Here is a 21,129-nt window from a genome sequence, read left to right as displayed (position 1 = left end):
TTACATTGTTAAATCATGATTGACGACAACTAAGTTATGACTTGACTTTGACTACTATGGTTGTCATGTACTTGCGTCTATTACTGTTCTCTTTTCTCCTACTATGAAAGACAAATGAGTGAGTATACATACTTGCATGACTACTAAAGTACCAACGTAATTTATCCATCCAGGCTTGATCCGATTGAGTTTCATTCATATACTGTGCAGCACATACAAAACCACGACACACCACAATATCCCATCATGAACAAAATCCAAGTCAACAGATAGATAAAGATAGCATATATTCATCATTAGGAGGTCATAACATCCAAAACACCAATCATGCAATATAGAGAAATATATAGTAACTCCCAACATATAGATTATTCATTATAAGAAAAGAGAAAAAAAAAAACCGAAAATGGGTAGGATAGATCAAACCGGCGGCTCCACCGTCTGAAGAGGAACATAGAGTCCCTCATCGGCATTCGGGCCTCTCCTCTTCCTACCTGTCACAAACGACCAAGTATCAGCGACGAACTCCCGGGCCCAGGAGGACGAGGACGAGCGTCTGTGGGAACTAGATCCAGTGACTGATAGCGTGGCTTCCCACCAGCTCTTCTTGGAGGCACTGAAGCTGCCGTCGGATGATGATGACTCGATGTCCTTTTGTAGCTTTTCGGCATCCATCCAGCCTGGTCGACGCCAGAATTTGAGGAGCAGGCTGCTCACGACGACGGAGACACTGGATAGCGCCATCGCGGCGCCAGCGGCCATCGGGGGTAGCATGAACCCAAATGGGAGGAAGAGACCCATTGCAAAGGGGAGACCGATGACGTTGTAGAGACAGGCCCACATGAGGTTGAGCTTGATGCGGTTGAAGACCGAGCGGGAGAGAGACAGACTGGCCGGCACGGAGAGGAGGTCGTCGGGACGCATGAGAACGATGTCTGCTGCTTCGACGGCAACGTCGGTGCCGGAAGCCAGGGCGATACCTACGGATGCGGTGGCTAGGGCGGGAGAGTCATTGATGCCATCGCCGACCATGGCGACGCGGTCGCCGGAGTCTTGCATCGAGGCGACGATGGATTGTTTGTCGGATGGGGAGACGGAGGCGTGGACGGCCTCTGTTGAGATCCCCACTGCAGAAGCGATGGATAAGGCAGTAGCATGGGCATCACCTGTAATAAGGGAGGTTTTGATCCCCATACGGTGTAGAGCGGCGACTGCTGCTGGTGCGGTCACCTTCACGGTGTCTCGAAGCAAGATGGAACCAGCGTATTGACCATCAATGGCGACGTGGATCTGGGTGATACCGGCAGGGATCTTGGACTTTGTGGCGATGTCGGAGTCATCTGGTTCAGCGGTTTCCGGGACGGAGACGTCCCTTGACCGCAGGAATGCGAGATTTCCAACCAGGACACGATACCGGATGCGCTCTGCACTGGATGTCGGCTCGACTAACGCGGAGATTCCCTTGCCGACGCAAGCTTCAAGGTCACCCAAGCTGCCAGGCAGGCCATCTCCTGGATGGCCCGATTTAGACTGAGCAGCGGTAAAGATGGCTCTGCCGATGGGGTGTTCGCTGCTCATTTCTGCAAGACCGACGATCAGCCACCAGAGTCTGCGGCGCCAGTCGTTTGACGACCAATGTGGCTCGATCTTAGCTTCAGCAACACTCATTTTGCCCGTAGTCAAAGTTCCGGTCTTATCAAAGACAACGTGGTTGATCTTGGTAGCAGCTTCGAGGACGGCGCCGCCTTTGACAAGGATACCTTGCTGCGCACCCACTCCAGTGCCGACCATGACAGCGGTAGGGGTGCTGAGACCGAGAGCACATGGGCAGGCGAAGACAATAACCGAGATGCAAAGTTTGAGACAGACCATGAACTTGCCTCCGCTTTCTTCAGACAAGAAGATCTTCGGAGGGTGAGGTAAGATATGGCTCATGAACATCCAGCCGAAAAATGTTACGAGACCAAGACTGATGATGGCGGGAACGAAGTAGCCTGCAACAACATCGGCCATGCGTTGGATGGGAGCCCGGCTGGTTTGAGCATCTTGAACCAACTTGACAATCTGGCTCAGCTGAGTGTCCTTGCCAGCCCGAGTAACCTTGAAGTCCATGGAACTAGTGCCGTTGACCGTGCCGGCGATGACAACACTACCTTTGCCCTTGTGGATGGGCAATGCCTCACCAGTAATCATACTCTCATCGACATAGCTCTCACCACGAAGGACGATGCCATCAGCCGAGACCTTATCACCAGGGTGCAGAAGCACAATATCTCCTACTTCGATGAGCTCCGTTGGGATCACTTTATACCCTGGCCCTGCGCGCTCTTCGGTGGCCGAGGATGTGTGCTCCTTTGACTTTTCATTGGGGGCTCCCCATTCCTCTGCGAGTTTCTCCGCCGCTATCGGGTCGTCATAAATGGTGGTCATGGACGGCGCAAGGGACATAAGCCGGGAAAGGGCGGCAGAGGTTTGGCCCTTGGCCCGATTCTCCAACCACCTTCCGAGCGTAATAAAGGTTATGAGCATCGTGCTTGTGTCGAAGACTGTACTTGGTCGCATATCATTCTCCGACAACAAGGAAACAACCATGGTAAACACACTGTAGAAGAAGGCAGCAGAGGTACCCAGCATAACGAGAACGTCCATGGTTGGTGAGCGATGTTTCAAGGACTTGTAGCTGGCTATGTAGAATCGCTTTCCAATGCCAAACTGTACCGGAATAGTGAGCAGAAGACAGGCGACATCGCCAAGGTAGAGACCAGAACATAGTCGGACACGCCCGAAATCAAGGACCGGCAGATACATCGGCAGTAACATATTGATCATGAACACGGGGACTGCAAAAGAAGCAGAGAATAGGAAAGAGCGCTTCCATTCCCGCACCTCCTTAGTTTTGGACAGCGATTCCAGCTGCGCATTGGTGTCATCGGACTGCGACAGGAGGGCATTGTATCCGGCCTTTTCAATCGCTTCGACGATCGAACGAATTCCAATCTTGGAGGATTCGTATGACAATGCGATTTGAGAGTTGGCCATATTTACGGACGCTGATGAGATCCCAGGGTTCTGAAGGAGTGTGTCTTCCAAGGCCGAGGCCGAGGCAGCGTCACGCAAGCCGTGGAGGCTGAGAGTGACACGGCCGAGGCCTTTGGACGTGAAGGCCTGTGCTTCCGATGAAAGGACGGTAGTGTCAAACCCGGCATCATCGATGATGCTGACAATTTGTTTCGTGGTAAGTGTAGTAGGGTCGTGGGTGATAATCGCGCGCTCGGCTAGCAAGCTGATGTTGAATTGCACTACACCATCCACCCCGCTGACGGCATTTTGTATACTCGATGTACAAGCACCACATGTCATACCATCTATGGACACCGTCGTGACCATCAGCCCGGATGTAGAGCCCGACAAGTCCTGCGAGGTGCGGACAGCGCTCTCCTCCGTTGAGGTTTCCAGCACCTTCGCGCCAAACCCACGGTCCTCGATGATCTCTGCGATCTGGTCTGGCGAAACGAGAGACGGATCATGTTCTACGACTGCTCGTTCTGAAAGCAAAGACACATTGACTGCGTGCACACCAGGCGTATCCTTCAATCCTCCCTCCACCGCGGAGGTGCAAGCACCACATGTCATGCCTTCAACGGCCAACGTCGTGGTTGACAGCTGAAACACTTTATCCCTGGTCCCGCGGGAACCATCCGCCGGCGCAGACGCACTATCCGTAGAGACAACCGTTGCATCGAAGCCGCAGTCATCAATAATCTCGGCGACTTTTTCCGCAGGAAGCAGGGTTGGGTCATGATGGACCACAGCCCGGCCCATCATCAAGCTGACGGTCACCTCGCCAGCACCCTCCACCCCCTTGAAGGCGCCCTCGACGGCGGACGTGCAAGCACCGCACGTCATTCCCTCGACGTTGACGGTTGTGGTCGCCATGTGGGCTGCTGATCGGTCGGAAGGAGCGCCATCGTTGCCGGCGCTTAACAGAGCAGCGGAGGATGAGGCCGCCATGTTGCGCCGATTTGCTGCAGAAGCCGGACAAGGACGGTCGGGACGCGCGGTGTATGTTAATGCATGCGTTCGTCTGGGAGGAGAGGGACGAGGAGGTCGGGGGAGATAATAAAGGAAGGGAGGGGAAAGGAAGAGCAGGGAAATAACTACTAGTAACACGCAAGGGTCGTTCGATTAGAGAGACATTCGGACCGGATGCGACGGAAAGGATACGCCGAGCCTTTTAAACATGCAGCAATTAATTACATCAGGACACTAAGACAAGAACTACTACTACTAACTACGGATGGGACGGGGAGCTGAATGGGTATTGCACGGGACGAAACCTAATCTTAGCCCAATACACAAAGGCCATAGGACGGAAAGAATGGTAAACAGCAGTAAAAGACCATGACATTCCAGGCCGAAAGAATTCCCATTCAGCGGCTAAGATTAGATCGAGTTTGGAGGAATGATCAAAGGCACATCGCAACCCACCGAGACGATGGCGCTAACAGAAAAATACGCAGCGCATGGCGTCAAACTGTCTCCGCCGCCCCGCGGACTTACGTGAGTTTTTCTTACCCAAATCGGTCAACATTGCCGCTTCAGGGCATTTAAAAGGCTGGGACCACTTGGTTGCTCTCGGGGGACCACTGCTTGCATAGTAAGTATCTATACGGAGTAGGTATGGAGTATTGAACTCAGCACCGTGTTGATGGTTCAACTTCGGATGATTTTTCGGTATGTGCAAGTCAAGCTACATATAGTATTATCAATAAGATCGCAGGGTGATCAGGCGAGCTGTCCGATCAGCTCAATAAGCCACCCACGCATGCGCCGCTAGCACTATCTGGCCTGTATTACTACCCGTCTAACGGTGCTTATCGCCCTTTGGTTTGACCGTCCCATGGAGGGATTAACCCAGACCCTTAACCCAGACTGGGAGGGAAATGACCACGTCTGATGCTGCGACACGAGAAGCATCATGGTTATTATATGCTCCATCCTAGTACAAGCTGTCATGGGACATCAAACTCAGACAAGGACTGAAGGGTCTATGGGTGAAACACTTGGCACCGAACCGGCTTCGTTTCGATTATATGGAAGATAACCGAATAAGTGACATGAATGACCGGATTCGACTCTAGTATATTAAAGGGACATGTGGTTAGTTAGTTAGCAGTTAGGGGATTAGTAAAATCGTGGCCATCATGAGTAAACTCATTATCAGAAACGGCAGTTGACAATGTCATTGACTCCGAGAGACAAGATCACCGTTCAAGCATACAGTTGAACGCCGTTGTTTGCATCGGATGCAAACACCACGAGGGACATCATTGCTCCCATACCATCATCATCACCATCAACAACATCAACAACGGCACCACAATCCTCCTCCATCATACCACATCTAAATGGAGCACCCGTCACCACAATCTGCACAGTGATACACGTACCTACCTATCTACCACCTCAAATCACCCTACCAACCGAATCACCCCGCATACCTATCACCACACCCTCATCCTCACAACCACCAACGACAACCACAAAATGGACCAAATACACACCCGGGCCCTCGAAGCCCTCCAACCGTTCATCCACCTCGCCACCTCCAACAGCGCGACCTCCCCCCGCTTCATCACCAACCTAATCACCAACGCAACCTCCCACCCGAACACCTACGTATTCGCCGAACTCCTCACCACCCCAACCATCCAATCCCTCCGCGACCCCAGCACGCCCCCAGAATATGCAAGCTACCTGACCCTCCTTGAGATCTTCGCCTGGGGCACATGGCAAGACTATCAATGTATATCCTCCTCCGACCACCTTCCCTCCCCTCCCCCCCACCAATAAATCAAGTATAAATAACTGACTAAAACAGCAACACCCAACCTCCCACCCCTCAACGACGCCCAAACGCTCAAACTCCGCCTCCTGTCGCTCCTCTCCCTCTCCACAACCACCAAACCCCTAACTTACAACTCCCTCATGACCGCCCTATCGATCACGCAGCCCTCGGACCTTGAATCCCTCGTCACAAAAGCCATCTACGCCTCGCTCATCACAGCCCGTCTATCGCCCGCGTCCACCCCACCTACCGTGAACGTCACCTCCGTGGCGCCCCTCCGGGACGTGAAGCCCGAGTCGCTGGGCAAGATGATCGACATCCTAACGGCGTGGGAGACGCGCTGCGGGGATGTAATTGGGGATATTGAGGCGGAGATAGTGCGGATCAAGACGGAGTCGGCGAGACGGCGGGCAGAGGAGCGGGAGAAGGAGGTGTTGTTTGAGAAGGCGCTTGCCGGGTGGGGGGCTAAGATGGAGGAGAAGAAAGTGGTTGGGGGAGGAGGAGGTGCCGCTGGGTGGCAGCAGGGTGGCAGGGGTGGTGGGGTGATTGGTGGGAATAAGAGGGAGTTTGCTGCAGATGAGTTTGATGATGATGGGTATTGGGAGTATGGGCTTGAAGGGGATGGGATCGGGGGCGGGGGGTCCAGGATGGATATTGATGATGGGGCTGGGGCGAGGTTGGGTGGTGCTGCTTCGGGACCGGCTAGACATCCTAAGCGGGTGTTGGGGAAGAAGTCATAGTTCATGGTAGTGGGTTATATGAGGACTAGTTTTAACTACTATGGACGCAAGTCCCATTATAGCGAATAGCATGGTAGCGTTTCGAATCTCTGAAAAGGGCCCTTCGATGTATTTAAAAGTATGAAGAAGCTGCTTGTTCCATGAAATGAAGGTCAAGACCGCAATGCTCACGAGTCCAGCATAGATATGGCATCAGTATATCATAATAGAATCTAATTACCGTGGACTGTCCACAACACCAAAGCCTCAGAGAAATCGTTGTAACGTACATGCAAATCCAGCAGATGAGGGGTATTATGTAGAAGGTAAATAAACAGTGAAGGAAAACCCAATATACACAGGGTGTAGGGTGTGTAAAATGAACGTCGTGACCCGACGGACCTGGTGTGTCACGCCAGTCCATGGATAGTTAGTTGGTAGGTATAAATCCCACTTGCTATGGGACCAGAGGCATGAGTGCTCCACAGCAGTCATCTCTGGAGCTCCAAGCATGGGGTATCTGCCCCCTTCTCACATTAAGAGACTACCCGAGGCCATTCGGGGAGGAAGAAACTCTCTTTGTATCCATGCGATGAATTGGACCCAAGAAGCAAGATCGCTGACTAACGCTCAGAAAGAATCAAGATGCACATATATGCTGCCCAAAAGCGGTATCACGCGGCCGTGGAAATTGAAACAGATTTCGCAATGAAATCGGCAGGGGTATACGCAATATTACTGAGATTAGAGCATAGTACCGGGCACAAAGATGAACAGTATACTCAACGCTGCGGCGACAAAGAAGGCGATCATGGCCGTTGCAGTGGCCCGCTTGTTCAGCAGTTTGCGCACGTATGGCTCGCGAATTGGCGACCAATTCATGAACGTATATTCGCTGTAGCCGAGGAACGCCATAACCGGGTCAATCTTGTACTGGTACGACACGATGAAGTAGGAGGCAATAGCAAAAGGCAAGATTAACTGGTCAGGTGTTAGAATGGGTATAAGTTCGGTCTGCGATCGAGGATTGGCTACTTACCCAGCAACGAATATGCCGCGGTTTATCCCGGAGAACCACGTAGAATGCGCCCCAGAAGCCTCCCCCGAAGCTAATGAGAGCAAACGCCAACCGCGCGAGGATGGTCAAGGGGACCAGATTTCCCAAAGCTTTGGCCTGCAAGAACCCTGGAAAAGCGTCGCGCTCCATTGCCTGAAAGACGTAGTCTTTCGCCGGATCAAAAACTTCAGGATCATCTCTGCCATCGTCCTCAATCAGGTTGATGATGCCGGAAACCATCTCTTCGGGCAGAACGATTTCTCTCTCTGCCCCCGGAAGCAGATACGTATACAATATCTTCTCTGCGCTGGCGCGAATATCGGCACGTGCCACCGTGTGGCCCGGCGAAGGCGAGTCGTTCCGAGTCCCAGAACTGTCCCGAGGTGGCAGTTCATTCGATGTGGTGCGAGCAGCATTCTGCGAACCAAGACTGCTTTGGGGCGAGTGTCCAGATGTTTGACCTTCCGAGCGGAGGAATGCCGACAGTCTCTGGTCGGCATCCCGGTCGCCCACATCATTCAATCCGTGGCGTGAGTTGGATGGTCCTGCTTCAACAAGCGGGATGTCGTTGTAATGCTCGATATTATCCAGTGCCCCTGAAGAGCCTTTGCTGTCGGCCTTCTCAAGATCAGGCGTAGCTACCAAAACGGACCGACGTAGTTCGCGAACGTAATGACGACAGAGGGACATGTGCTGCGAGACATCGAGCCTAAGGAAGAGACATGGATTATTAACAGCCCTCCAGCAAGTAGCGCGATGTTTCCCAAGCATACCAGAAGTCCAGATAATCTACTGAGCGCTGTTGGTCCCGCATGTAAATATAGAAGGAAAACAGGTCGACGGGAGCGAGGGTCCGGCGGCTGAGGACTTCGAAGAGCGTGGGGAGGCGATTGCGCTGCTCCAAGCTCGAAAGAGAGGGCGACGCCATGGTGGAACGAGTGTTGGGAATCTCTCTTGCTGAAGGGTAGGTGTCGGATTTTTCTTCTTTCTGAGGTCAAGCTCGAAGGAGCTGCGCCGCGATGAGGGGCCGAATAGGGGAACGAGCGAACGTCGGAATTGATTTGAGTTAACTAGGATTGGGGGTTTGACAAAGGAGTCGAAAGAGCAATTGGGAAGGGATCCGGCGTGTTTTGTCTGTAGCTGGTCGAGGAAAAAAGCTGGCGAGACGCGACGATAAAAAAAGAAGGACGGTCAAACAGTTGGAGTTTAGCACTTGGGCGTGGTATTGCAGCGATACGGGGACGAATTGGGGGCCTATGTGCAAGCCAGGAGGCCCTGCAGAAGGTCGTAAGGTATTCCGAGGCAGTAAACAAAACAGCCGACCGACTGCAGGAGAGGTCAGGAAGTTGCGACACAAGCCATCCAGGAGAGGCTCGGGAAGTGGATTCACAGGCAGCAGCAAGAGCGAGGAGAACAAGAAGAGGAGGAGGGGAGAAGAGATTGACGAAGCCAAGGGTAAAAGCGAGGGAAAGGGTGTGGTGCCTGTGTGGATGGCCAGCCCGCAGACACGCAGCGACGGGCGAAAAGACTAGTTTGAAGGCCAACCAGTTCGTGATTCGTGATGCCTGAGGGAGGTGCCTGAGTCTCCACTCTCGTCCAGCAATGGTTCTTCGTATTAACGTTTCTCCGAAATGACTTCGCTCCACTTGCGGCCGATCTTTTGAGTCTTTGACACTCGCCAAGGGGGTACGGAGTAGTTTACCTTTGATGCTAATGAGGATGAGGATGTTAATTGCTACTATCTGGAGAGCGGTTGAATACTTCTGGTTTCAATACTGTATACAACAACTCATTATATGGCTTTGTCCTGTACATCTCGCCTGTAAAGTAGGAAAAGAACTCTGCCCCAGTCATCTCAATTATGTATGTTGGTCTCATCTAATTACCGACAGGCTCCATCCATCCCACCCAAAAAAAGCAACCCACGGCGGATCCGCACCGTTGGTTCTCGGTCGGTCCATAATAATAAGTGATTATTGCAGGGCCGTGGCTGGTAGTCACTAGTAATACTACGGAGTAGACAGAATTTTCTCACCTTCCCATCTGCATCTGCCCTATTTTTAATAATAATGATAATCTCGAACGATGACCATTTGCCGGGGGCGGGTCATGGACCATTTGGTCTGCAGCCACCCCAAAAACGAGTGTTTTGCTTTGTGCACTGGGCAAATAATTAGATTAAAACGGGACGGCAAATGATGAAAATCGTGCCGATTATAAGCCCAGTGAGCCCCCCGTTTTTAAAATGCGTTTTAAGGTTACTCAATGATATCATTGTTTATGGTGCCTCTTTCTACACCGAACTATCTAGATAGCAAGATAGCATAGAACAGCAGGTATATCCAATAGAACAAATTAGCCAGGAGATAGTATTGGAAACACCTACCTACTCCTCACCGCCATCTTCAGCATCCTGCTTGACTTCAAAAGGATTTGCTAGATGGCCTCTTCGACACTTCGAAGCTAACGCCAAGGCTAAGGTTTCAGTCTCAACTCTCTAACATGTCAGACTTCCATGGTTAGAAAGGGTAACTCCGTCATGGTCAGCTGAACTTGGTTTCCAACATTACTTACTTGACTACTGCATCTGCTGGACTTGGCCTCTTTTTTAAGAAGGCTCCAGTTCACCGGTCTTATCTCTGCTACGTTTGCGATGATTCCTTAAGTAGAGAACTGTGGCTCTTGTGTCCGAGCTGGACCTCTGCGCATCTATCGAGTGATGAATCCTTCAAGAATCCAATGAACAATGAATAATTAAGATAAAACAATATAAAACAAAAAGAATTAGAGTACTAGCAGTATACATCCAGTCATCAGTACTAATTGGAGCGATAAGCTTCATTTAAGTTATCTAACACATCATCACTTCTACCCAGGACAGTGTCACGGCGATAAGGAGGACTATCGGACAATCGGTCCTTATGAAGGACATAACGGAGTTAAAGGGTGCGGGGGTTCGGACTTCCACAACATATAGCAACTGTATAAAGGGCCCCAAATCCCTTTGGCTCCAAACATAATCCGCCTTCGCAAATATCGCCTCCCCTGTCCCTTACAGTCATAGAACCCAAAAAAAAAGATGACGACCTCCAAAATCCTCGTTCTCATCACCGGTGCCAATCAAGGCATCGGCTTCGCCGTGGCACAGCAACTGGCTAGCTCAACCAAGTTCCATGTGCTAGTCGGCGCACGCACGACAGTCAAGGCCGAAGCTGCAGTTAAGGAGCTGGAATCAGATGCAGTCGACAAATCAGCTCTCACACCCATCACCATCGATGTGACAGATGATGCGTCCATCGCGGCAGCTGCCCAGACCGTATCGGACACATTCGGACGTCTGGACATCCTGATCAATAATGCGGGTGTTGCGCAGACACCTGCCACTACCCTGCGCGAGCAATACCGGCAAGTTTTTGATGTTAATGTGTTTGGCATCGTGGTAGTCATGGATGCATTCCTCCCACTGCTGCGTGCGTCGACGCATCCCGATCGCCGCATTGTCAATGTCACGTCCGGACAGGGTCTCATCAGCAGAGCCGGCCACAAGGATCATCCGGCGAGCGCGAAGACCTATTTCATACCGGACTACCGCAGTAGCAAAGCAGCGGTCAATATGATCACTGTCGCACATGCGGTGAAGCTAGCTGATGAGAAGATTGCCGTCATTGCGGCTGCCCCGGGCTACTGCCGCACGAGTATCAACGGGGGCAAAGGAGTAAAGGAAGCAAGCGACGGGGCCAGGGTGATTGTGCGCGCTGCCACCGAGGGCGACCCGGAGAAACTGAGTGGCACGTTCGTCGCTGACGAACAATGGAGCCTTGGATAGTGAAGTAGCGCGTAATGGAGCAAATAAACAAACGTTTCTGAGTATGGCTGCGACCGATCAATGCGTCTAATATTGTCGGAATTTATCAAAACACGAAATCAAGAGAGACAGGCTAAAAAGCTAAAATGCACCATATTCTCCACACCTGGGTATTTGATTATGCCACGAAACGCCTTTCAAGAACTCCAACAGACAGAGGACGCTATTATCAATGCCCATCGGCCAAGTGCTGTGCCAAGTTAGCGAATAATGAACAAGCAACGACGGGCAGTCATAAGGGAAGGTCAGGATACTCACCGACCACTCCGGAATATTTCGTATCTGTTGCCACATGAATTTCTCTAATTTATTGGCACTCTTTGCATACGGCGTGTTCTCGTTATTGTACTTCCGGCAGTTATCGAATATCAACATAGCGTCCTTAATGAAGTCTTGCGGCGTCGGATACATGTCCTTCTCATGTTTTTCTTCCATGGTTGACAAGTCCATGGGCTCCTTAATGACTTCGTAGTAGTCAGGAACCTCGTCGCGATTCACTGGCTGAGTAAATGGCCATGCCGCGCTGTGGTTCTGCATATCGTTAAGAAGATGTAGCAGCTGGTTGTAGTTGGGTCCGTGGCGTGGTTGACGTGCTAGCTCATCCATGTCCGGCGACCACCCTGACTCTTTAATGGCCGGGATACTTAAAGGATCAATCTTGCACGGCCCGTTCTTCCACTCCTTTGGTGGTGCATGGATTATATGTGAACGGCTGAAGGCGCGGATCTTCGCGTGCACTGCTTCTTTCTGCTTCAGAAGCATGCGGCCAACCTCGAGGTACCGTATTTTAGGGAGCATGGTACACTGCATGATTGTACCACCCTCATAATCCTTAATGTATCCCATCCAAACGGATTTGTCGAGAGTAATTTCTTTGGTAAATCCTTGTTTCTTGAAGTAACCAATGGCGTAATTGTCGGCGTATGTCAGGAAGTGCATGATGTCTGATGTGGCTTTGACATAATCCTTGAGATGGGACATCAAGTGCGCACCGTATCCTTTGACCTGCTGGTCGGACGAAATAGCGCAGAAAACAATTTCGGCGAACCTGCGACTGTTGAACGGCCGGTATGTGATTCCCCCCACAACTTCCAACGGGTGTTTGACGATGGCCAAGGAAAGATGCGACCTATCGTAGACCAATCGCGCGATGTAGTCTTTGGGCATCTTCGGGAGCTGTTTCTGAAAGATACATTTGAGACCTGTAAGGACAACAAAGCTGTCGCGGGAACCATCGTTGTTGACTACACGAAACTCGATATCGCCGCGGCGTTCCTCCAGAACTGCAGGCTACCTGGAGTCAGCGTCATCGGAGCTCGGGCGGGTCTGCGGGCTGATTTGAGGGCTTACCTTCTCCGGGAAGGGAACGATTCTCGGTGGCTTATCCAGGAGTTCATCTTCGGTCTAAGGCAGGAGAAGTACATTAATACCATACTTTATACAAATACAAAGATGTCATGCAGCATACCTTGGGTTCCTTCTCGGGGGAGTCAGTGCGCGCCTTCTTGTGGGAATCTGGGGAGAGCGCCTCCTCCGATGCTTTCCGCTTGGCACCTAGACCTGGCATGAGCATATGAACCAGTGCGGTCGCAAAGATGCGTAATCCAACGTCAGATACTTACTATCTGTGATTGCTGGCATGATGCGCGAGGAATTCTGATGACTTCTGGACGAATGCGTCTTGAACCTCAGCGTCTCTCTCCACACGAGCTGCGGCCGCGATACGGGGAGCGGAACGGGAGTACGTTGATCCACGGCCGTCAAGCCAGATAACCAATTACTAGTTCGGGCTCCATGGCATTACGACGACAGCTTGAGGGAAGCTCCCTCTCCTTCTTCTCCTCATTTCCTCTCTTTAACTGTTTTCTCTCCTTTATACAATAGCCATTGAAATCAAGCGCATCTCACAAGCCCTCATGTCTCTGAACGAAGTCTGGCAGGCAGCTTCTGCAAGCCCGTATACTCCCCCAGTCTCTAAAGACAGCCAGTTCTTTGTCGGCTTCAGTCTACTACTTGCTGGTGAGCCGGATCCGACCTCTCACACTCCGAACAATTACTTACTGACTTACAACAGCTTTCATCCTTACTGGACTATTCGGACTGAGTTAGTACACCGCGCTAGAGACCATTCCATACCATGAAATATCTTGCACTTATCATCACAGCCATATACTTACAGCTTGCGCAGATCGTTCCTTCCTCAGCATCGCTTCCTTCGGAGTACCGGCATCTTTGGCGTTTGGGTAAGCCACAGACCTCAATAGCAGCCACCTTATCCACCACCACTAACAATTCCTGCGTCTAGCTTCGGGGCCGTATTCATGATCTGTGCCGTTGGGGTCTACGTTTAAAAATTTCCAGTTGTTTCCCAGATACCCATGTACCATACACTGGAGAGTTTGAAACGAAGCAAATCGTTACTTTTATAATCACCAAAGTTCTCTTCGCACTCCAGCTCTCTACTATAACATAGCCCTCGACTCTATACCCTGTCGTGCTTAAGCCAATTACATTCCAAACCATCATGGCGGACACGGAACCCATTTTCACTGCTGTCTCCAGCAATGCCCACCACCTCTACACTCTCCTTCAATGCATCGGCTTCGCGCCCAGGGCCACCGTGCAAATAACCCCGGATGGAATCCGCTTCTCTGCCGAAGAGATGCGAGTCATCCAAGGGCTTGCATTCCTCGACAAAGCCCTCTTCACCAGCTACACCTTCAACCCACCAGCTGCGCCAAACCAAGGGACAAAAACGGACGCCAACGACGATGACGACGACGACGACTCAACTTCCGACCCCTCCACCTACTACCCATGCTTCGTCGTCTCATTATCCGCTCTCCTAGAGACCCTCAAGATCTTCGCCACCAATGACTCCTCCACCAACCCCAACACCGGCCGAGCATCCAGCGTCCAACCAACACATCCATCCGGACCCGGCGCCTTCTCCGCCCCATCCTTACTCCTAGATCGGTCCTGCACAATCCGTTACACCAGCGAAGGCTCCCCCCTCAGCATTACCCTATCCGAGACGGGCGTCAAAACAACCTGCGAATTGACAACCTACGAAACAGAAGGCAGCGAGGTCGACATCCCCCTTCAACGAGATGCCATCATCATGAAGATCATCATGCGCTCTGCGTGGCTCCATAACGCCGTCTCAGAACTAGCCGCTACAAGTCCATCGGTGTTGAAGATCTCGGCGTCCGCGACCCGCGAACCGTTCTTCGCTCTCTCCGGCACGGGAGGCTCGTTCAGCGAGTCGTCTGTAGAATTTTCCGTCGAGAGTGGTGGGGCCAATGGGCAGGGTGGGGACGCAAGAGGCTCGATTGATGAAGGGTCCCGTGCAAAGAAAGCTAAGCTTGCACCGACTGTCACGGAGACTTTTCTTGTCAGTCCGCCGTCGTCGATGGGGTCTCGTCTCAAGCAGAACTATAAGTTCGCGCTGATCCAGAAGGCGGCACGTGCTATGGCGGTGGCTAATAAAGTGAGCATTCGTGGGGATCGGCAGGGTGTATTGAGTCTTCAGTTTATGATTGAGTTTGATGCTAATGGGGCTGGTGGTGTACGGCCTTTAAAGGGTGGTCCGCCACCTGTTGTGACGTTTGTGGACTTTCGGTTTGTGCCGTTGCTCGATGATGAGGAAGGTGATGAACTGGAGTGAGTAGTACTAGATCTCATATGGGTTCGATCTACATAGTGGGATATTTCAAAAAGCAATATAGTTTTCTTTTTCATTCCCAAACGCCGCCTCATGCTCGATACCCATACCACATACCAGGTAATGTACATAGAACGTAACTATAAGATCGCAGACCAGATCACCCTCTTCCTTCCCACAAGGTGAGGCTTGCAGTTCAAACCATAATCGGAATCTCGAAGATCAACCAGATCACATAACCTGAAAAGAAGACAACGTCAGTCCATGAACTTCACTCCTCAATCCAAGGTATAGTCCACACCAAGGGAGAAATGGAAAGGGGGCAAACATACCTCGGCAATAGACTGCCTCTCAATAATAGACTTCTGCTTCTCATTCCTCGAGACCCGATAATAGTAATCACTAAAGTCACCGCACTGCATATGCCGCAAGAACTCCTCGTCATGAGTGATAACAATAAGCTGGAAATTCGCCTGCTGCTGTCTAGTCCTGATAATATCATGAAGGGACTCCGCAAGCGAGCGGATATTATCGCGATCAAGATTCGTCGTGGGTTCATCAAGAGCAATCAGACCACAGTTGACACCGAAGCACTCTGCAAGAGCAAGTCGGATGATGATACTCGCTAGCACCTTTTGACCAGCACTGCAGCGGCCACGCATGTCCATTTCGGCACCTTGCTTGACCATGCAGACGCGGTAATTGTAGGAGCGATTGCCTTTGGCGTTCTCATTATCGGAGCGAATGAGGATCGTGTCGACGTCTGTGCCTCGGTAGGTCTTTTGCCAGAGCTCGCTGATGATGGCGTTGATTTCTTCCATTTTTAGCCCGTGATATTTCATAATGGCTTTGTCGAGGGCGCCGCCATAGCGCGCTAGATCGTCCACTGCGGCTTTGGTCGTTTCGACCTTGATGTGTGCTTCTTTGTATTTGCCTGCCGCGTCTTTGTAGTCAGTATTCCAGTCTGCGAGGAGCTGCAGCAGTTGGTCGTCTTTGGATTTCATCTCGCCCATTTTGCTGGCTTGCTTGGCGGCGAGCGCGTTGTGTTCTCGTGCTCTGCGCTCGGATTCTTCTTTGAAGCGGCTTCGGTCGACTTCGGCGTTTTGGGCTGCCAGCTGCTCGATCTCTTCGGTGACTTCGTCGAGCGATCGGGTCGCCTGGCGGTATGTCAGGTTATCTGCGTATTGACGTTTGGTGTTCTCGCTGTCCTTGAGTTGGGCGGATATCTTGTTGATCTCTTTAGTGATATTGGCTTGCTCGACTTCGAGGTTGTTGATCTCGTTCTCGATGCTTTGCAGTTCACGCTTACTGCGCTCTAGTTGGTGAGGGCCGCCTCGCTCGTTGTAGGCGTCGATCTCCTCGTTCGCCAGTTCAAGTTGGTGAACATTCTCGTAGAGGAGTGATATCTCCTGCTGCATGTCCCTTTCACGCGCTTCAGCACGCTGGCTGATATCGTCATACTTGGCTTGGACCTTGAGGAGTTCAGGGGTTAGATCTTCAATCTCTTGGTCCGCCTTTGCGATTGCTTCGCGTTGTTTGTTGTTGAGGTTTTTGTACTCCTCAATACGAGCCAGAAGGTCTGCCTTCCGTTCGAGCTTGAACTTAACGTTGTCGAGATTGCTCTTGACATCTCTTAGTTGTAGCTCCAATTTGTTCATCTCAGAGAATGTTTGCTCCTTCTCATGAGTGAGTTTTGACAAAGTCTTCTTCAAGGCTCTAGACTTTTCGCCAATTCCCGCGATTTCATCCTGAATATCTTCCAGTGTACGTGAGGCATTCGTATCCTGTTGTTTCGAAGACAAATCCTGGATCTGAGAGTGTATGGCCTTGATTTCACTATCGTATCTGACAATAGTGTTGACCGTCTTTGACAGTGACTCGACGTCTCTCTTTTTATCGGCCTTTTCGCTGACTATCTTGTCGTGCTCTTCCAATTGACTCAAGAGCTTGTCTTGTTGAGCAGTATACTCTTCTTCTTCTTTCTCCAGTTCTGGTATTTCTGTCTGCTTCAGCCGACACCAGGTATCGTAGGCCGTGCTGGCCTCGCGGGCATTATTAAGGTCCTCTTCTAGACGAGGTATATCTTCATCCTCCATCACCCGTTTCGCTCTTCTCACCAAGCCCTCTAACTTGTTCCTGAATGTCTGAAGATCGGTTTGGTTTCGAAATGGTCTATTGCACAATCTGCAGGCATTCGCCGAATTCGCAGTTTCAAGACACTCAACCATGTACCCACTGACTCCAGCATATTGTTCAGCGTCCTTCTTGGCGAGATCGAGCTGAGTTTGGCGCTCTTTGACAATCTCGGGGTATTCTTCCGGTTCGTCATCAACGGCATCGCGGATCTCTTTGATGCACTCCCTGAGCTCCTTCTGTCGCTGACTCAATGTTTTCTTGACGCCCTTCATTTTGAACTCCAGTTGCTCCAGTTCTCTGCTGACTCCATCACGCTCACGCTCTGCCCTTGAGACAAGCCTGGATTCCTCCTCTATGACATGCTGGAAATCCTGCTCTAAGGAATTAGGACTCCAGTTGGCGTTTACGAATTTCGTCAGTCGTTCACCGTGAGCTCCTTTCATTGTTTCCAAACTGCGCTCCCGCTCCTTCAACTCTTTCTTGAGGTGGTCTAATCGAGCCAAATCACCAGCCTTCTTCGTTGCCTCAATGAGCTCGGTATTCAAGCGCGAACTTTCATCCTCGAGATCGCGAATCTGTGAATTTACATTCTGAATTTCCTTGTCCCAAGATGCGGATCGTGCGCGCTCCTTGGCTTGGTCCAAACGAGATCCAATGTCTTCAATATTCGACTCCAGCGCAGCCTGAACGCCTTCGTCCACGTTGATCTCGTTGAGCTTGCCTTGATAGGTGGCTGCTTCCCTATCATTCGAGGCGATTTGTCGCTTGGCTGCATTTTTGCTTTCCTGTAGCGCAGACTTCTGCTGTCCGATCTGGTTAAGGGTTGCCTGGACGTCGCGTAGTTCACTTTGCGCCTCCTTCTTCAGTCGTTCCAGCGCCTGGTTTTGATCTTTCAGGATTTTTCGCACTCTCCGCATGAACTCATCAACGTCTGCCTGATCCTCGACATTATCGAACCCACGAATATTGTGCGCTCGAGCGACCTCCTTCGTCATCCTCTGTCGCCGCTCAACCTGGCGCTCAAAGTTGGCTTTGTCGTTCTCAAACTTGCCGTACTCAGCTTGTTTGACACCCAGTCTTTGGCGAGTTTGCTCTATCTGCTCCTTGAGCTCCATATAATTTTCCTTCTTGGCTTCTTCTTGCTGCTGGTACTGAAGCTGTCTTGACTCAAACTGCTCCAGGTTCGACTGTAGCCATTCATCGGAGTCATCTAGCTCAACAAGGTGTCTCTTGAGGTTATCAATAGTCGTCTGAATACTCTTTGCCTCAATGCGCTTTCCTTCAAGCGCACCCAAGACCTGAGAGTAACTTTCCGATTCCTTCCAAGCCTTATCAGCCAGATCAGCCACTCGGCGCATTTCCTGAGAGAGCTGGTGTGTTTCTTCGCGAAGAGCTTCAATTTCATCCTGGAGCTTGATCGATCTTTTCTCTGCACGGTCTGCCTTCTCCTTATCCTCCTTGGCATGTTGCTCCATGATCTTGTACTTGGCAAGCTCCTCGTTCTGCTTCTTCCGCAAGGCTTTGATATTGTCGATCGCTTTCGTGTACTTCATGGCTTCAAAAATCTCATCGAACTTCTTTTTCAGCACTGACGGTTCGCTCATCGGCCACAAACTCTCGTCCTGATGGCAGAATATGACGGAGTCCAGAATCGCCTTTGACACGCCAAGGTACTGAGGCATGATCTGATCCAACTCCGCGACCCGGGAGGAAATAGATGTCCGCTCACCATCCTTAACCATCAACAACTGGCCCTCTAGTGTCTTTTGTTGCCGTGTCGTTTTCTTCACTGTGAGTTGTAGACTCCTCGTAGCGACCATTTTCGCACCCGACGTGCCCTTAAAGGATAATTTCACCTGCGCTAGGACTTCCTTCTCGCCACATAGCTGCCATTATATCTCAGCATGTCTGTCCATCCCTCTCAACACCATGTCTTATAGAATTGCATACCTTCGGATCGTGGATGAATGCACCACCCTTGCTATTGGGTGGTAAATCGCCGGTGGTCGCATATTTGAGACACTCGATGATTGTCTGTCCCCAAGCCCATTAGCCCGACAACCACCACTCTGTTATTATATTCCATCCATACCGTTTTTCCGGATCCATTATACCCAACAATCAACGTGAGAGGTGTGTGAAACTGGATCGTCTCGCTGCGCGTATTATCGAACGATCGAACACTAGGACCCATCACAAGCACAGTTAGCCACCCACGTCTATACTTGGATTCGTCCAAATCAACCACAAAAGGAACTACTTACCCCAATATGGACAGCTTGTCTATCTTCGCTGCAACAAACAAACCCCCGATGGTCAGTGATCTCAGCGTTCAACCATGATCTTTCACAACGACTTCCGCGGAACTTACACCTGCGGGCGGACTGATTAGTAAAGAATGTTTGTGGCCGGAGGCAGGTCAAGAGCTCACATTTTGGAAGACGTCACTTCACAGGGGAAGAGAAAAAAGAAGTAGAAAAGGCCCGGTCCGTTTCCACGGGTGCGTAAGGGTAGCAGGCCTGCAAATCACACCTTCCCCGTGATTCTCCACTCGGGATAAAGAAAGCGTGCCGGATAGATAGCAAACAGCTGGGCTTGGGATCGGCGCGTCGGACAACGCGGGGAGGCGGCGCGAGGTCACGTGCATTTGCGATTAGCGGGTGTGATTGATATTGAGTTGGGATGGATGCTTTCTAGATACCATCAACTAGGATAGGATGTAGTATGAGGATGAATGCTGGAGAGATACTTTGGTAGAGGGACATTGAGATGAGTTGTAGTCTGCTGTTTTTCTGTTCAAGCATGCTTGCTTCTTGGTCTTCGTCAAAGGGACTCTATACTAGTAGTTTTGCGTGGAACTATGGGGACGCTTGTTCGTCCTCAGATATATAGAAGAGCCACAGGTACTAAGGTGACCACAAGAGCCAGTATTAATTATAGTCATTCTACTGTATATATAAAAATGAAACCATTTTCTGAGAACGCAAGATATTCGTCAATGTGCGCAAACGCTGTCAGTCCGTCTGTATGCTTGTACGTTGAAGATAGCCCGTACAAGATACCTGCATGAAGCTGTCTGACACCAGGCTGAAACAGGCATTCACTAACACTTCCTTCCGGTGCTTCTTGTGAATTTTAAAATATCAAATCGCCCATTGTAAAGACTACTATATTTGTATTAGTACTCCTATTTCTGCGCTGTATCCCGCACGGGATTCGCGAATTCACATATCCTGAGGTCCAAAGAGCTGTGTCTCAGATGTAGACAAAGAGAATGACAAATATGATGACAGTGACTGTAGATTCTCTGAGCCAAAGCAGTTAGTCAAATGTAAATAAGATTGATGTTAACACCAGGTGCCACATATAAAAGGCTCGCCTTCCCTCTCTACCTTCTCTCGTCCAACCCTCCCTCTCTCTCATACCTACCTTCTCATCAAACCACCTCTACTCCAGTCATATTCAGAAACTGTACCTACTTGCCCCCAGTCAAGATGTTTCGATTCAAGAACATCATCGTCCTCTTGTCCTTGTTGTGTCTCTTCTTCCAGGCTAGCCTGGCCACTTCTTTCGCCAATCCTACCGACGTTGCCAACGCCAATGATGTAGTTGCCGAGAACATTGGTACTGGAACCGTCGACAATCCTATCGAGGGTTTCGACGATGTCGATGGCAATGGCATGTCCACGGCTACCACAGATGTCGAGAACGAGTTGAATTCCGTAAGCACCGTCCTAATTGACTGATAAGATCAAAGCTAACCGATATTTAAAGAATTCATACTTCTGCGAAGGCAGGTGCAATGCCTGGTTTATGTGCAACTGCAATGATAATGGCAAT

General features: G+C 50.7%; 7 protein-coding genes across 7 annotated transcripts; 4 read left to right on the top strand and 3 right to left on the bottom strand.

The window, feature by feature from the left end:
• Window positions 1–389: 389 nt before the first annotated feature.
• Window positions 390–4,243, bottom strand: ctpA (Cu(2+)-transporting P-type ATPase CCC2). Its single transcript, XM_067624241.1, has one exon. It carries the CDS (start codon window positions 4,009–4,011, stop codon window positions 421–423), a length of 3,591 nt encoding a protein of 1,196 aa, XP_067481957.1. The 5' UTR covers window positions 4,012–4,243; the 3' UTR covers window positions 390–420.
• A 1,304-nt stretch (window positions 4,244–5,547) lies between these two features.
• Window positions 5,548–6,588, top strand: ASPBRDRAFT_193410 (uncharacterized protein; the record flags this gene model as incomplete). Its single annotated transcript, XM_067620616.1, has 2 exons — window positions 5,548–5,806; window positions 5,882–6,588. 2 exons carry the CDS (start codon window positions 5,548–5,550, stop codon window positions 6,586–6,588), a joined length of 966 nt encoding a protein of 321 aa, XP_067481956.1.
• Window positions 6,589–7,311: 723 nt separating this feature from the next.
• On the bottom strand, window positions 7,312–8,552 carry rgsB (putative RGS domain protein (Rax1); the record flags this gene model as incomplete). The annotated part of the gene is made up of 3 exons (XM_067617210.1): window positions 7,312–7,548; window positions 7,607–8,333; window positions 8,398–8,552. 3 exons carry the CDS (start codon window positions 8,550–8,552, stop codon window positions 7,312–7,314), a joined length of 1,119 nt encoding a protein of 372 aa, XP_067481955.1.
• A 2,151-nt stretch (window positions 8,553–10,703) lies between these two features.
• Window positions 10,704–11,450, top strand: ASPBRDRAFT_27714 (uncharacterized protein; the record flags this gene model as incomplete). Its single annotated transcript, XM_067622422.1, has 1 exon — window positions 10,704–11,450. The coding sequence occupies one exon, from the start codon at window positions 10,704–10,706 to the stop codon at window positions 11,448–11,450; it is 747 nt and encodes a 248-aa protein (XP_067481954.1).
• A 208-nt stretch (window positions 11,451–11,658) lies between these two features.
• On the bottom strand, window positions 11,659–13,056 carry gcnE (histone acetyltransferase GCN5; the record flags this gene model as incomplete). Its single annotated transcript, XM_067617334.1, has 4 exons — window positions 11,659–11,679; window positions 11,748–12,779; window positions 12,840–12,893; window positions 12,958–13,056. The coding sequence occupies 4 exons, from the start codon at window positions 13,054–13,056 to the stop codon at window positions 11,659–11,661; spliced, it is 1,206 nt and encodes a 401-aa protein (XP_067481953.1).
• Window positions 13,057–13,292: 236 nt separating this feature from the next.
• ASPBRDRAFT_171979 (putative DNA repair protein Rad1) lies at window positions 13,293–15,156 on the top strand (the record flags this gene model as incomplete). Its single annotated transcript, XM_067619720.1, has 5 exons — window positions 13,293–13,508; window positions 13,564–13,593; window positions 13,678–13,732; window positions 13,795–13,834; window positions 13,963–15,156. The coding sequence occupies exons 1-5, from the start codon at window positions 13,406–13,408 to the stop codon at window positions 15,154–15,156; spliced, it is 1,422 nt and encodes a 473-aa protein (XP_067481952.1). The 5' UTR covers window positions 13,293–13,405.
• Window positions 15,157–20,783: 5,627 nt separating this feature from the next.
• On the top strand, window positions 20,784–21,119 carry ASPBRDRAFT_193403 (uncharacterized protein; the record flags this gene model as incomplete). Its single annotated transcript, XM_067620615.1, has 2 exons — window positions 20,784–21,011; window positions 21,087–21,119. 2 exons carry the CDS (start codon window positions 20,784–20,786, stop codon window positions 21,117–21,119), a joined length of 261 nt encoding a protein of 86 aa, XP_067481951.1.
• Between the last annotated feature and the right edge of the window lie 10 nt (window positions 21,120–21,129).

This window comes from Aspergillus brasiliensis (assembly GCF_001889945.1).
Source record: "Aspergillus brasiliensis CBS 101740 unplaced genomic scaffold ASPBRscaffold_3, whole genome shotgun sequence".
In the NCBI taxonomy this organism is placed as follows: Eukaryota; Fungi; Ascomycota; class Eurotiomycetes; order Eurotiales; family Aspergillaceae; genus Aspergillus; species Aspergillus brasiliensis.
This window is presented reverse-complemented; position numbering and strand designations above follow the sequence as displayed.

What these genes read in the sequence shown, in the direction of transcription:
- ctpA (XM_067624241.1), bottom strand. Translation starts at nt 4,011, where the DNA reads ATGGCGGCCTCATCCTCCGCTGCTCTGTTAAGCGCCGGCAACGATGGC.